Source organism: Ceratotherium simum, chromosome 22 (genome assembly GCF_057802395.1).
Source record: "Ceratotherium simum simum isolate JZ-2026a chromosome 22, ASM5780239v1, whole genome shotgun sequence".
Classification (NCBI taxonomy): Eukaryota; Metazoa; Chordata; class Mammalia; order Perissodactyla; family Rhinocerotidae; genus Ceratotherium; species Ceratotherium simum.
Window position 1 is genome coordinate 12,285,748 of NC_141921.1, and position 12,383 is coordinate 12,298,130.

The 12,383-nt window shown below is 43.1% G+C and overlaps 1 protein-coding gene across 2 annotated transcripts in view; it reads left to right on the top strand.

Annotated features, from left to right (window-relative positions):
* Nucleotides 1-1,680: 1,680 nt before the first annotated feature.
* EFCAB14 (EF-hand calcium binding domain 14) overlaps nt 1,681-12,383 on the top strand; it is a 39,330-nt gene continuing 28,627 nt past the window's right edge. Inside the window, exons 1-3 of one of the 2 annotated variants that reach the window (XM_087445994.1) lie at nt 1,681-2,777; nt 4,470-4,570; nt 10,351-10,496. In XM_087445994.1, coding sequence (XP_087302120.1) covers nt 2,596-2,777; nt 4,470-4,570; nt 10,351-10,496 — 429 coding nt within the window. In that variant the 5' untranslated portion in view covers nt 1,681-2,595. Of the gene's footprint in view, nt 2,778-4,267; nt 4,417-4,469; nt 4,571-10,350; nt 10,497-12,383 lie in introns of both variants that reach the window. The other variant, XM_014796456.2, reaches the window with a different exon arrangement.

The following is a 12,383-nucleotide window of genomic DNA, read 5'->3' on the forward strand; positions in this document are numbered from 1 at the left end:
TGGCTTCTCAACTTTGCCCCAAACCTACTCTTCCCCTCTCAGTAAATCGCAATTTCCTTCTGCTAGTTGTTCCACCCTAAAAGCCTGGAGTTATCCATTACTCCTCTTTTTTCCACACCTTTGATCTAATCCATCAGCAAATATTGTTAGCACTATCTTCAAAAAGCATCCAGAATGCTCACCGTCTCCACTCCTGCCACCCTAGTCTATCATCATCCTCTCTATCTTGACTGGAACAAACGGTTCCTCTGTCCCTCACTCTCTCCCAATTCTCTTTTCCACACCACAGCCAGAGCCATCTTTCTTTTTTTTTTTTTTTTTGTGAGGAGGACTAGCCCTGAGCTAACATCCGATGCCAATCCTCCCCTTTTTTCTTGAGGAAGACTGGCCCTGGGCTAACATCTGTGCCCATCTTCCTCTACGTTACATGGGATGCCGCCACAGCATGGCTTAACAAGCGGTGCGTCCGTGTACGGCCGGAATCCGAACCTGCAAACCCAGGGCCACCGCAGCAGAGCTCGCACACTTAACCACTGCACCAGCAGGCTGGCCCAGAGCCATCTGTCTAAAATCTAAGCCAGAGAATGTCTCCTCTCAGCTTAAAGCACCAGTGGTTTCCCCAAGTCCTCACGGTGGTCCACAAGGCCCTTCACAATCTGGCCCCTGATGCTAGTCTGACCTCACTTCCTGCTGCTCTCCTCCTCTTTGCTCTTCAGGTCCAGCCACACCAGGTCTTCCAGGTCACTCCTTCCTCAAGGCCATTGCACAACTCACTGCCTCACTTCCTCCCAGTCTCTAACCAAATGTCCCCTTATCACAGAAGCACTCCCCATCCCCTTATCAGGTTTCAATTTTCCTGATAGCACTTATCATCTCCGGACATTTGATACGCTTGCCTGTCGTTGCTCTCCTCCCACTAGAATATAAGCTGCAGGAAAACGGTTGGCAGACAAAATACAGGACACCCAGTTAAATTTGAATTGCAGATTTAAAGAAATGAATTAACTTTTCAGTATGAAGATGTCTCAGATGCTGCTTAGGATATACTTATACTAAAAAAATATTCGTTGTTGATCTGAAATTCAAACTTTACTGGGTATCCCCTATTTTTATTTGTTAAATCTGGCCACCCTACGCAGGAAGGCAGGGACAGTAGTTATTTTGTCCATTGCTGTATCCCCAGCCGTAGAACTGCTCCTGACACGGAGTAAACTCTCAATAAATATTTATGGCATGAATGAATGTGTTCAACCGGATCATTAATCTGTAACACGCCTAAAGTTTTAATAAACAGCTTGTGAGTCAGAGGGGCGCAGCACCCAGGCCAGGTTAAGGCCAGGTCACAACTGGAGGCCCGGACAGCCGACGAACTTTCCAAGCAGGTCGAGCAGCTGGCTGCTCCGCCTGCCCTCGCCCCCGCCCCTCGGAAAACGAAACTGCCCGGGCTCACGTGAGCGGCGCGGCTCAGCAGGCCTTCTGGAGGCGGTGCCTCCCCAACAGCCTCCCCTCCACCACCCGCGTCCCGGGTGTGACGTCACTCGTCAGGCGGCCAATGGGAGCGCGGCTTACTGGCAGGCGCCGCCGGCGGCCGCTGCCAACGGGGAAGTGAGCTGGGGCTGGAGCGATGGCCCGGGTCGGGAGCCCGCGGCCGGCGCAGCCGCCGCCGCCAGCGCGTCAGGAGCAGCCGCGGCCGCAGCCGGAGCGGGGGCCGGAGTCGCGGCTGGAGTGCAGGCGGCGTATGTGAGTTGCCGAGAGTCGCCCGTGCCGGAACACCTCCAACTCTGGGAGGGAGCGCTTCAGGTGGCTGAACCGCCGTCGCCCCTCCGCCCCTCGCCCCCCAGGCCCAGACAGAAGGGCTGGGGTCTCCCCAATCGCAGGACTGGCTCCTTTCAGGCCGAGCCCTCTGAGCCGGGCTCTGGTTCTTCTTCGGTCTCAAGCTACCTTCAAATTCAGGACGGAGGCCGGAGGACGGCTATCACCCCAGACCCGAGCATCTTCTCGGCGCCCAGGCTGTGTCGGGGTTGTAGCGACTGGGAGCCTCCCCCTAATGCCACCTCTCCAGCTAGGGAAGGACTAGCGCGTTCCCTGTCTTCGCTGTACACTTCCCTCTCTTCTCCCGTTCAAGAACAAGTTTCTTTTCCCTATCCATTGGAAATCCTGTCCGGGACGCCAAAACACTCATCTGTGTGTCCTTCCGCAGCTTCTGGAGCACGCTTAGAAATATTATCTACTTATCAAGGCTGAGAATCTCTCATTTTGACTTGGCTTCTTATCCCCTTCAGGAGACAAAGGTTGCCCCGGCTTAACACCCTCTTAACTGACACTCCATGCCCAGGACCATATCCATTTCGATCACCAGCTCCCTGGCCATCTCTCTGTGACTTCCCCTACCCATCTGAGTTCCAGTTTCCTCTGAGCTCCAATCTCCAGCCCCCAGCGGATCTGGTCAGTCCCACCCCTGGGTGGGAGTGACCGGTGGGCTCTGGCCCAGGATCCCCCACCCTGGAAGGCAGCTCCAAGGCAGCGAGAGAACTGGGCTTCGGGTACGAGCCTGGCAGCTCCGGAGTGGGTGCTCCACTCACCCCACACAAGAAGATGAAAAAGCGCAAGGAGCTCAATGCATTGATTGGCTTGGCTGGGGACAGCCGAAGAAAGAAGCCCAAGAAGGGCTCAGGCCACCGCCTGCTTCGCACTGAGCCTCCTGACTCAGACTCTGAGTCCAGCTCAGAGGAGGAAGAGGAATTCGGTGTAGCTGGAAATCGCTCCCGCTTTGTCAAGTAAGTGATGTGAAGAGCGGGGTGGGGAAAAGGCATCTCCTTGCACTACCAAGGGGGCAAATTGAACGGAAGGAGAAGGGAGTTCTTGGGAAGAAAAAAAAGTATAGACCTTGGAATGCAAAGAGGGAGAAAAGATGTTAGGGAGAAGATGAGTTCAGGTTCTGAGTGAAGGGTAAGTTAGAGCTCTGTCCCCAGCTGTACAAAGAAGAGCTCTGAATCTCAGGTGGAAATGTGCACTTCAGGAATGTGCCAAGAGCCCAGAGAGACCAAGTTGGGAGCAGCAAAGAAGCTAAGAATAGGGACATAGGAGCAGAAAACCTTTTGGAACTAGCCTTTTTTTAAAGTTTAAGAGATACAGAGACCTTAGGAACTGCAAATTATTTATTTTTTGCACTCTTGATGAGTCTGAATCTTGGTGATGGGAGAATATGGTGAGGGACATACTGTAGAAAGTATGTCCTTGAGAGTCATGGAGGGTGGGGGACAGAAAGAAGAGGCAACCTTTTCCCAAACCACTTTTAGGTGGTGCAACCACTAGACAAAGCCAGTAGTGAGCAATGAGGACATTGGGATTTGGGGCTCGAGGTGGGAAAGGGCTGAAGGGACCTTGAAGGTGCCCTTGGACCCTCTCAGGGAATACATTAAAAGAAAAGAGTATTCTGCTGAGGATGTAAAAGCAAGGTCTAGGCAGAAGGTTGGGGTGCTGAACAGCTTGAATCCTTTGTTTGAGGTTTGTTTGTTTAGAGTGTCTGTGTCCTTTATTTTGTTAAAGGAAGAGTTAGCTTCTAATGAGCTTTGCCAGATAGGTAGTTAAGGGCAATCCTAGTTGTGAAGATCTGATGAAGTGGAAGAGTTCCACTGGAATGGTCACCCTGTTGGGTTAAATAAAACCTTGAGTTGTGGTTGAAGTTTGCTGTGAAATCTAACACCTTTCTATGTTTCCTTTCTTCTGAGCCAGTAAAGCTAGAGGTCACCAGGTGTCCACTTCAAACCTACAATTCCTCTTTCTTTCATTGCATTTGCGCTAAAATTTGCTCAAAAGTTTATGCAGTTTCTGTAAACTGAAGCAAGGTCCCCTGCAGTGAGTATGTATCTGAGAGAGAGAAATAGATAGGTAAATCACAGTGCAGTGATGGAACTGCAGAGAAGCTGTGTTCCTTACCCTTTCCTAATCTGAGCTTGTTACCAAAGACCTGAACTGATGATGACGGCAGTGAGCTGCGGTGCCCACAGGTGCCTCCTGTGGCCAACAGGAGCTCCCTCTGTTTCACGTGAACTTTGAAACCTTTGAACCCAATAGATGAACCCTTCATAGGTCATATTACGTAGTCATTTTCAACATGCTTTTCGTATGTAAGTGTGTTCCCTGGAAAATCAACTGGTTATTCATTAGAGAAGATAATTGCCTGGCAACACATTTATGCTATTTCTAATAAAGCTGTACTCATAATCACGTTTGTATTCCTGGTTGACTTTGTTCTTATGACCAGGGGAGACTATTTACGATGCTGCAAGATTTGTTATCCGCTCTGTGCTTTTGTCATCCTTGCCGCCTGTGTCGTGGCCTGCGTTGGCTTGGTGTGGATGCAAGTTGCTCTGAAGGACGATCTGGATGCCCTCAAAGAAAAATTTAGAACAAGTAAGTGGTTGTCCATTTCAGAATATAATTTTGGATTCTTTTCCAATTTCTAGGACAAAATGGACCGTGCTGAATTCAGAGTTGCCCAGCAATGAAGCAATTACACATTTTTTCAGCATTTTTATGCTGTTTTTTAGCTGTCAGTTGGAATACGGTAACAGCTATTTGTTTTTAAACACACTAACAGCTATTTATTTTTAAGTGCACAAACAAAAAACAGTGCTTATGCACCGTCAGGACAAATAGCATCTGAAATAATGGCCCTGTAGTCAACGCTTAGGGTACAGAGGGGAAGCACTAAGGCCCAGGAGTTTAGAACCTTGGTTAACCTCTGCCTCTTGTCACTTGCCCCAAGTGTGTGAAGTGGCAATAGCAACGCTGGGCTCTTTCCTTCCTCTTCACAGGACCTTTTGAGAAAGAATGTGGGGGTGTCTGTCAAACAGTTTCCTCCTTGAAAACTATAGGAACATGGGAATGGGCAGTAATAATAATAGCCAGCATTTATGGAATGCTTACTGTGTACCATGTCACAAATAAATATTTGTCTCATGAGTGAGTTTTAAAGTTTGAGACTTTTTTTAAGTTGAAGAGTTTTATATATTCTAAATTATAAAGTTGTATTTTGCATGTCCAAAGTACTTTTTCTGAAAGGTGTGTTTGCATAGTAACTTCTACCAGATTTAACCTCACTGTTTTCCTTTAGCAACACAGATCTCTGGTTCTAGGTTTCAAGGGTTAATTTTCTTTTTTTTTTTTTTTGTGAGGAAGCTTGGCCATGAGCTTACATCCATTGCCAATCTGCCTCTTTTTGCTGAGGAAGATTGGCCCTGAGCTATCATCTGTGCCCATCTTCCTCTATTTTGTATATGGGATGCCTCCACAGCATGGCTTGATGAGTGGTGCGTAGGTCCGCGCCCAAGATCTGAACCTGCTAACCCCAGGCCACCAAAGCAGAGCACACGAACTTAACCACTATGCCACCAGGCCGGCCCCCAAGGGTTAATTTTCTAAGCTAAGGAACCACTTTAAGTTAATCCCAAATACCCTAACCTTAGCAGTATTAGCACACCAGGAAACTGACCACCAGGCTTTCTCAAGGTCGTAAAGAAATCTGCCCCCAGAACTGGAATTAGACTTGTTTCCTTACTTCTCATCTTAAGCCTTCGGAGATCACAACATCCTAGCTTTCCTTCACTCCAGCTTCTCTCGGCTGCCTGCAGTTATTCAAGTTCCAAACCTGACCTAGGGACAGCTAATCCTCCTTAGTGTGTTAATGACACTCCTAGTGATGTTAGTTGAAAAGAAATGTTGAAATACTAACTTTGGTTTTCTTCTGAGCTTCTGATTCGCGGAATGGGATTGGGTAAGCCATGAGTCTCTGCCAGAATCATCCTGACCTATATGTTTTATTAATTGATGAATCAGAGTTCAGTATAATAAAGAATGAGATTTACATTCTAGTTATTTTCCCTCTTTAATGGTTGTCCTTAGCAGTATTGCAAAGTGTTTTTAAGGCTAATGTTTTCTTTGTAAGCAGTAATCATAATTTGGAAATGAAGTTCTCAGAAACAGTGTTCAATTGTAAATAACCACTGAAGACACCCGTCTGTGCCATCATCTCTATATAATTAGTTGCGCTTTCTAGGTTTGTGCTACAGCTTGTTTTGATCACATATAGCAATTATTTATTTATACATTTCAAAACATTTCTCAGTTCTACCCTCCAGGGATTCCTTTCTCTAACTGCTCTGTGCCTGCATTTACAGGACACTCATGTAATTTATACCTTAGCTGAGCTTTTCAGGAAATTTCTTTGTTTAGAAATGCATATTTAAAATATATACATGTAATAGACCTGGAAAGCAATCAGTCAACAAATATTTATTGACCACTTGTTTTTTTTGTTTGGTTTTTTTGGGGGTTTTTTGTGAGGAAGATCAGCCCTGAGCTAACATCTGAAGCCAATCCTCCTCTGTTTTTTTTGTTTGTTTGTTTGTTTGTTGAGGAAGACTGGCCCTGGGCTAACAGCTGTGCCCATCTTCCTCTGCTTTACATGGGACGCTGCCACAGCATGGCTTGACAAGCGGTGCATCGGTGTGCGCCTGGGATCTGAACCTAAGAACCCCAGGCTGCCGAAGCGTGCGCTTAACTGCTGTGCCACCAGGCCGGCCCCTGACCACTTGTTAATACCAGTCCCTGGAAATACTGTCTTCAAGAGATGCCAGGAATTGTACCCTGGACTGTGAGAACTGCTTTCTATCAGTGAGCAGCATTCCCCTGAAACCCTGACTACATTTGTCAACCAGCAGAATGAGGCAGATTTAGAGTTGTCAGTCCAGCTGCTTTCTTGGCTTTGGTTTGCTACAGTAGAAATGCCAGCACCTATAATGTCTAAAGCAGGACTTCCTGAGGGAAGATGGGGGTGGGGCCTGGGGCATAGTCCATAGGCTGAACCATTGTGGACTACTTGCTCAAGAATTTTTTGTGAAAACCATTATCTTGACTAAATGAGGTCAGTCTTGTTAAGCTTAAATAGTCTTTCTTTGAATTATGCTTCTGCTTTGAATATATTTCAACAAGTTAATTTTTATTTCTTGCTTTTCAAGAGGACAGTGGAAGTCACTGATTCAAATAAGACCATCTGCTGATCTGGCAATAATTCTTTTTTAAGAAATTCAGAGCCCCTTGTTCTTTATTTCAATAAATTCTCCAAGTCACTGTGAGGAAAGCAGGCAGGATTGCTGAAATATGTGAAATAGAAAACAAAGCAGATAGGCTTGGTATTTTTCCTTGTGATCAAGAGTAACTTGATCCTTAAGCTAAAAGTACTGGCTGGCCTTGAAACTCTTAGCTCAGTATTCTTTTTCCAGAACCAGGTACTTCAAAAGACCTCCACAGTTATTCTAAGGAAGATTCTATTTCCAACCATCTATCTGTCACTCAACTATGAAATTCTAGAGTGAAGGAAAAGAATTTGGAAGAGAAGGAAAGTATTAATAAATCAGGCATCTCCTTTTCTGGTTATACAGGCAGAGTAGCAGTTGGGTCATTTAGTACAGAATTTAAAAGTGGTCTTCTGCTAATGATGACATTAGGACGTACATGTCCGTGACACCTGGAGGATGCTAGAAAGAGTGCTGGTCCTAGAAGCAGAAGGTTTGACTGTTAAATCCTGGCTTGCTCCTAGCTAGCTGTAAAACTTGGACAAGTCATTTATTCTTTCTGTGCCTTTGTTTTCCCATCCATAAAACATAAAGATGTATTTGTGCTACCAAAGCACTTAGGGCATTCCTCTGTCGTAACATCTGTCACACTGTATAGTGATTGTGTGACAATGCCTCGCTCCCCACTAGACTGAGCACTTCAGGGTCTTCTGTATGCACTAGTGCCAGCTGCAGGGCTGGGCACATGGTAGGGGTTCCCTAACAAGTGCAATAATTACATAAAAGTTTATTGCAAACTATAAATACGTGTAAATATAAAATACTGCTGTTGGCACCATGTTCTGTCTGAAGGGTGTATGCAGAAATCTCCATTTCCTTATCTTAAAGATAAGGAAAAGAGCTAAGTAAGTTCTTTTGAGTATTAATATGCTAAATTTTAAATGAGTTGCTTTCCATGTTGAAATAACGTGAATTAGTAATCCTACATTGTTTTGTTTGCTACACTTCCTCCCATTTATATAATCAAAGTGCATTTACTTGGCTTATCTCTCCTAAAAAGCCCCAATCAGGTAATGACTATGATCCCCGCTTGGTTCATACAATCCTCAGGATCCCAGAGTGTTTTCAGGGCTTATCAGCTTTATATGTTTATTAGTTAATAATTGTAACCCAAGTTGTTTATGTATTTGTCTTACTTCCTCTTCCATTTCTACCTTCTGCTTAATTCATATACACTGCAGGAAAGAGAGAGACGCTCCCTCCCCTTGGGATGTTTGACCCCCTGAGAATGGCAGACACGTGTGGGATAAGTTTTTCTTTACAACCTAACTGAAAATGTATAGGAAATTCAGTGAAATGCTAAGTGTAACATTAATTTAGACTGGTAAAATGTTCTTACTGAATGAGATGGATGTATTCCTGCAAACCACGTGTATATCAAATGTTACATTAAAAGCACTGAGGGAAGTCTACTATTTATAAAGAAATCCTTTGGCACATATATTAGCAAAGTGAATAAAAATATCTAATTTCTTTAAATAATGCTGAATTTTCAGATAGTGAGTTTGCTTGCAGTAAGGATGCCACTACCACCCCTGGTGGGGATTTTTTTTGTTGTTGAGTTTATTTATTTGTTGAGCTTTCTTTGTTTGACTTAATAGGTTAACATTAACTCCATTTCGTACCTTGAAGTCATTTCACTGGACAAGCGTTTGAATGCTTCTGTGTACCTGGCACTGTGCTGGGCCCTGGGAATACATAACCAAATAAGACCTGGTCCCTGTCCTCACGCAGCTGTCTGTCAGTCTGGTGGAGGAGACAGATGACTAACGCCTAATTACAGCACAGTGTGTTAAATGCTTGGTAAAGTTAGGAGTGGTAAAGAGGTGGCGGTGGTCCGAGGTGGCGGTGGTCCAAGGTTGGGGCTCAGCTATTTGTGCTGAGTCTTGAAAGGAATTAACTAGGCTAAGGTGGCAGAAATGTAAAGGGGTCAAGCCAAGGGCATCTAGGCAGAAAGAATAGCCTGTGCAGGGTCACTGAGGCTTAAAGAGGCTGATGTGTCAGGAAAATCCACTTGGCTAGAAAGTAGATTGAAGAGGTAGGTAAAGTGATGAGAAACGTGATTGGGAGGTAAGCAAGGGCCAGATTTATTCAGTCAGTAATACTGAGTGCCCAAAATGTGCCAAGTACGTTCTAAGTGCTGACCATACAGAAATGAACAAAAAAGTCTTGGAGCTTACATATTAGTAAATTGTTTTGTATCTGTCCTTTATGCCAGTTTTTGGTTTTAAAGAAAGCATATAACTAGTCAGGCAGTCTGTGGCTTTCAGAAAAATGATGTAGGTTTTATTCTGGAGGACCAGCCATTCTCAATATTTTATTTTCCATGAAAAAGAAAAATAGTCTTTAAAGAAAGAAGAGAAAGCACTCTTTCAGGCCTCTGCCTTCAAGCTATCAAATCTCCAAACCATTCAGGAGATATTGTTTCCCAAAGGAAAGGCCAGATATCGCCGTATACTTCACCCACATGTTCCTTTATCTTCTATTTCAATTTGAGCTTTTGGGTTGCTTTAAGATTTAAGAAAACACTGCTGTTTATGAAAAAGGTTAAAATCTTAGTTTTCATAACAGTACTTGAAAGGTGGTAGGAACCCACCTTGCATTTGACCAATTTGAGATAGAGAGAAATAGATATAAGCATTTAGAAATATAACTTATGATGTCACCTTGAGTATCAATGGAGTAAGATTTATAAATGTTCATTGACTAATCGAAAAGCTCCTTAATTGAGCTGGTCAATACTTAACATTTATTTATCACTTATTGTATGCCCGGCCAGGTGTGTTTAGTACTTTACAGCCGTTCTTTCACTTAATTCTAAAAATCCTGTAAACTATAGTTAACTCTGTATTACAGATGAGGAAACTGAGCTCAAAGAATTTGAGTAATTTGCTCAAGATCACAGTAAGTTACAGAGTTGAGATTCAAATCCAGCTTTCCGCTGATATTCTTTATCATTTTTAGCCATCTGACTTTTAAAAGTTGTATTGCCAGTAGTGAAATAGCTCCAGTTAAAATAGAGCTTAGGTGTTAAAGATACATACTTCTAAATAAAAGAACAGTGTAGTTGATTGATATGAATTCAGTCACTATCCTCCCAGAATTAACTTTTATTACTCTGTCTTCCTGCCTACTGCATGATCATTTTTTCATCTTGGAGCCATGAGGGAACTTTATGGCTATTTATGATTGTTCTTTTTTTTGCCTTTAGTGGAATCTAATCAGAAAAGCTCCTTCCAAGAAATTCCCAAACTTAATGAAGAGCTACTCAGCAAACAAAAACAACTTGAGAAGGTTGAATCTGGAGAGCTGGGCTTGAACAGAGTCTGGATAAACATCACAGAAATGAATAAGCAGGTAGCAAAAGTGTGATTTTACTTCTGTGTAAGCTATGAATATTTAGTTTTGTTTGTTTAGTATGAATTTGTAGTTGTAGGGAACTCACTTCAGATTGTTTTACTTTTTGAAATGGTGTTTTGCATAGTGTGATCCCAACACGTTAAAATCAGATAAAATTAAGATGATAGTTATACACTGACCAAATATTTAAAATGTTAACCTTTTCTGCAAAGGAACAATTTTACCAAGTAGAATAGTTTAGAAGAAGTTGGAAGTTCTTGAGTAAACTCTCCCTAAGGAGCAATGTATGTATCAAATAAAAAGTGTCATCTAACCCCCAAGAAAGATGGATAGTTTATTTCTATTAGGTAATGAGAGCTTATTCTGTTTAGTAGTTTACAAACTCACAGACTCAGCCTTGAGGTGTACTACTATACATTATACTAAAACAAATCTGGAAACCATCAACAGCTAATGATAGTTATTCTAGAATAGGGTAGGAGGAGGTGACAGAGTTGGTTAAATACCTTGGCGAGGCAAGCAAGCCTAGAGCAAAAACTTTTCCAGTCCTTAAATTAGCCAGAGCTCAGTAATTATTGATTCCAAAAGAGGGAATCTGCCAGAGGGCAAGGGCTTATTTAAAGGATGTTAAGTCAAGCATCTTATATGTATAAGGTGCTGTGTTGCCACTGGGTAACTATAGCTGCTGTCCTCAGTTTTTGCAGTTTAGTAGAAAAGACGTGCATTGAAAAGAAAACTCAAGTACCAAAATGAATGGTACACTTGCATAGGGCTTAAAAATAGATATGCCTTCCTTGTTGGGGCTAAGGGGATGTTCTCTTCTTCGGAAGGGAGTCACGAAGTTCAGAATCAGCCAGTGGCAGGGAGCACTGTGCTAGAATCAAGTGCTTACATGTAGTTCTGAAGCTACCTCTACCTTCCAGCAGTGGTGCAGGAGTGGGGCAGTTCAGCACTTAAGAGGAGAGATCAATGGCTGGGGGCAGTGGCTTTCAAATTTTTGCCTGGAATCTACAATAAGAAATGTTTTACATCGTTACCCAATAAACACATACATATATATGTGTAACTGAAATAAAAGTTTCTGAAAACAATAGCTTATCCTTAGTATTATGATGCCTTTTGATATTTTCTATTCAGTTCTATTCATTGTTTTAAATTATTCATGAAATAATTGACGGATTGTAGCACCTAGTATTTACTCATTATCATTTATCTTTGGACTCTCAGTAATTAGGGAAGAGCAAGTATTCACTCCTTTTTGCAAAAAGAATATGATGAACTGTGGCCTTTCTTGTATTCACAGAGCAAATGAGCAGTTTGGCCAGAGATTACATCAGTGAAAATAGATCACAGTGAAACACTGAGAGATAATTAGCATCTCTCACTGGGGCAGACTGTGGATTCCATTTAAATAGTCAGGGAGTTTACCGTTCTGAGGCAAGGATGAGATCTTTCAGGATGAAGAGGCAATGTCACCTGTTTCCCATCTCCTTGTAAATCAGCGTTATGGGAAGAGTCAAAGGGTAAATTGGTACTTGATATGAGAGGACACACAGGTTTTCAAATCTTTGCTACATATTTTGGTTTGAGTTCTCTTTAACCAGGAATCTGGAAACAAACGAATCATTTTTTTCTTGGCCTGGCTGTTATTTTAATGCAAGAAGTATCTGGGAAAGCAGCTATACAGGAAAGTTTGCTTCAGTGCTAAGGTTTCATATATAAACTGGGAGAGATTGAACTGAAACTCTTTCCACTTTAGCTTCAGTAGATCTTCAGAGATGATGGAACTGATTGATGATACCAGCCTGATGCTGAGGCATTCTGTGCTGGTGTGGGCGCAGAAGGACGGGTGGTGGTGAAGTAGAACTTTATGTTGGTCCAAAG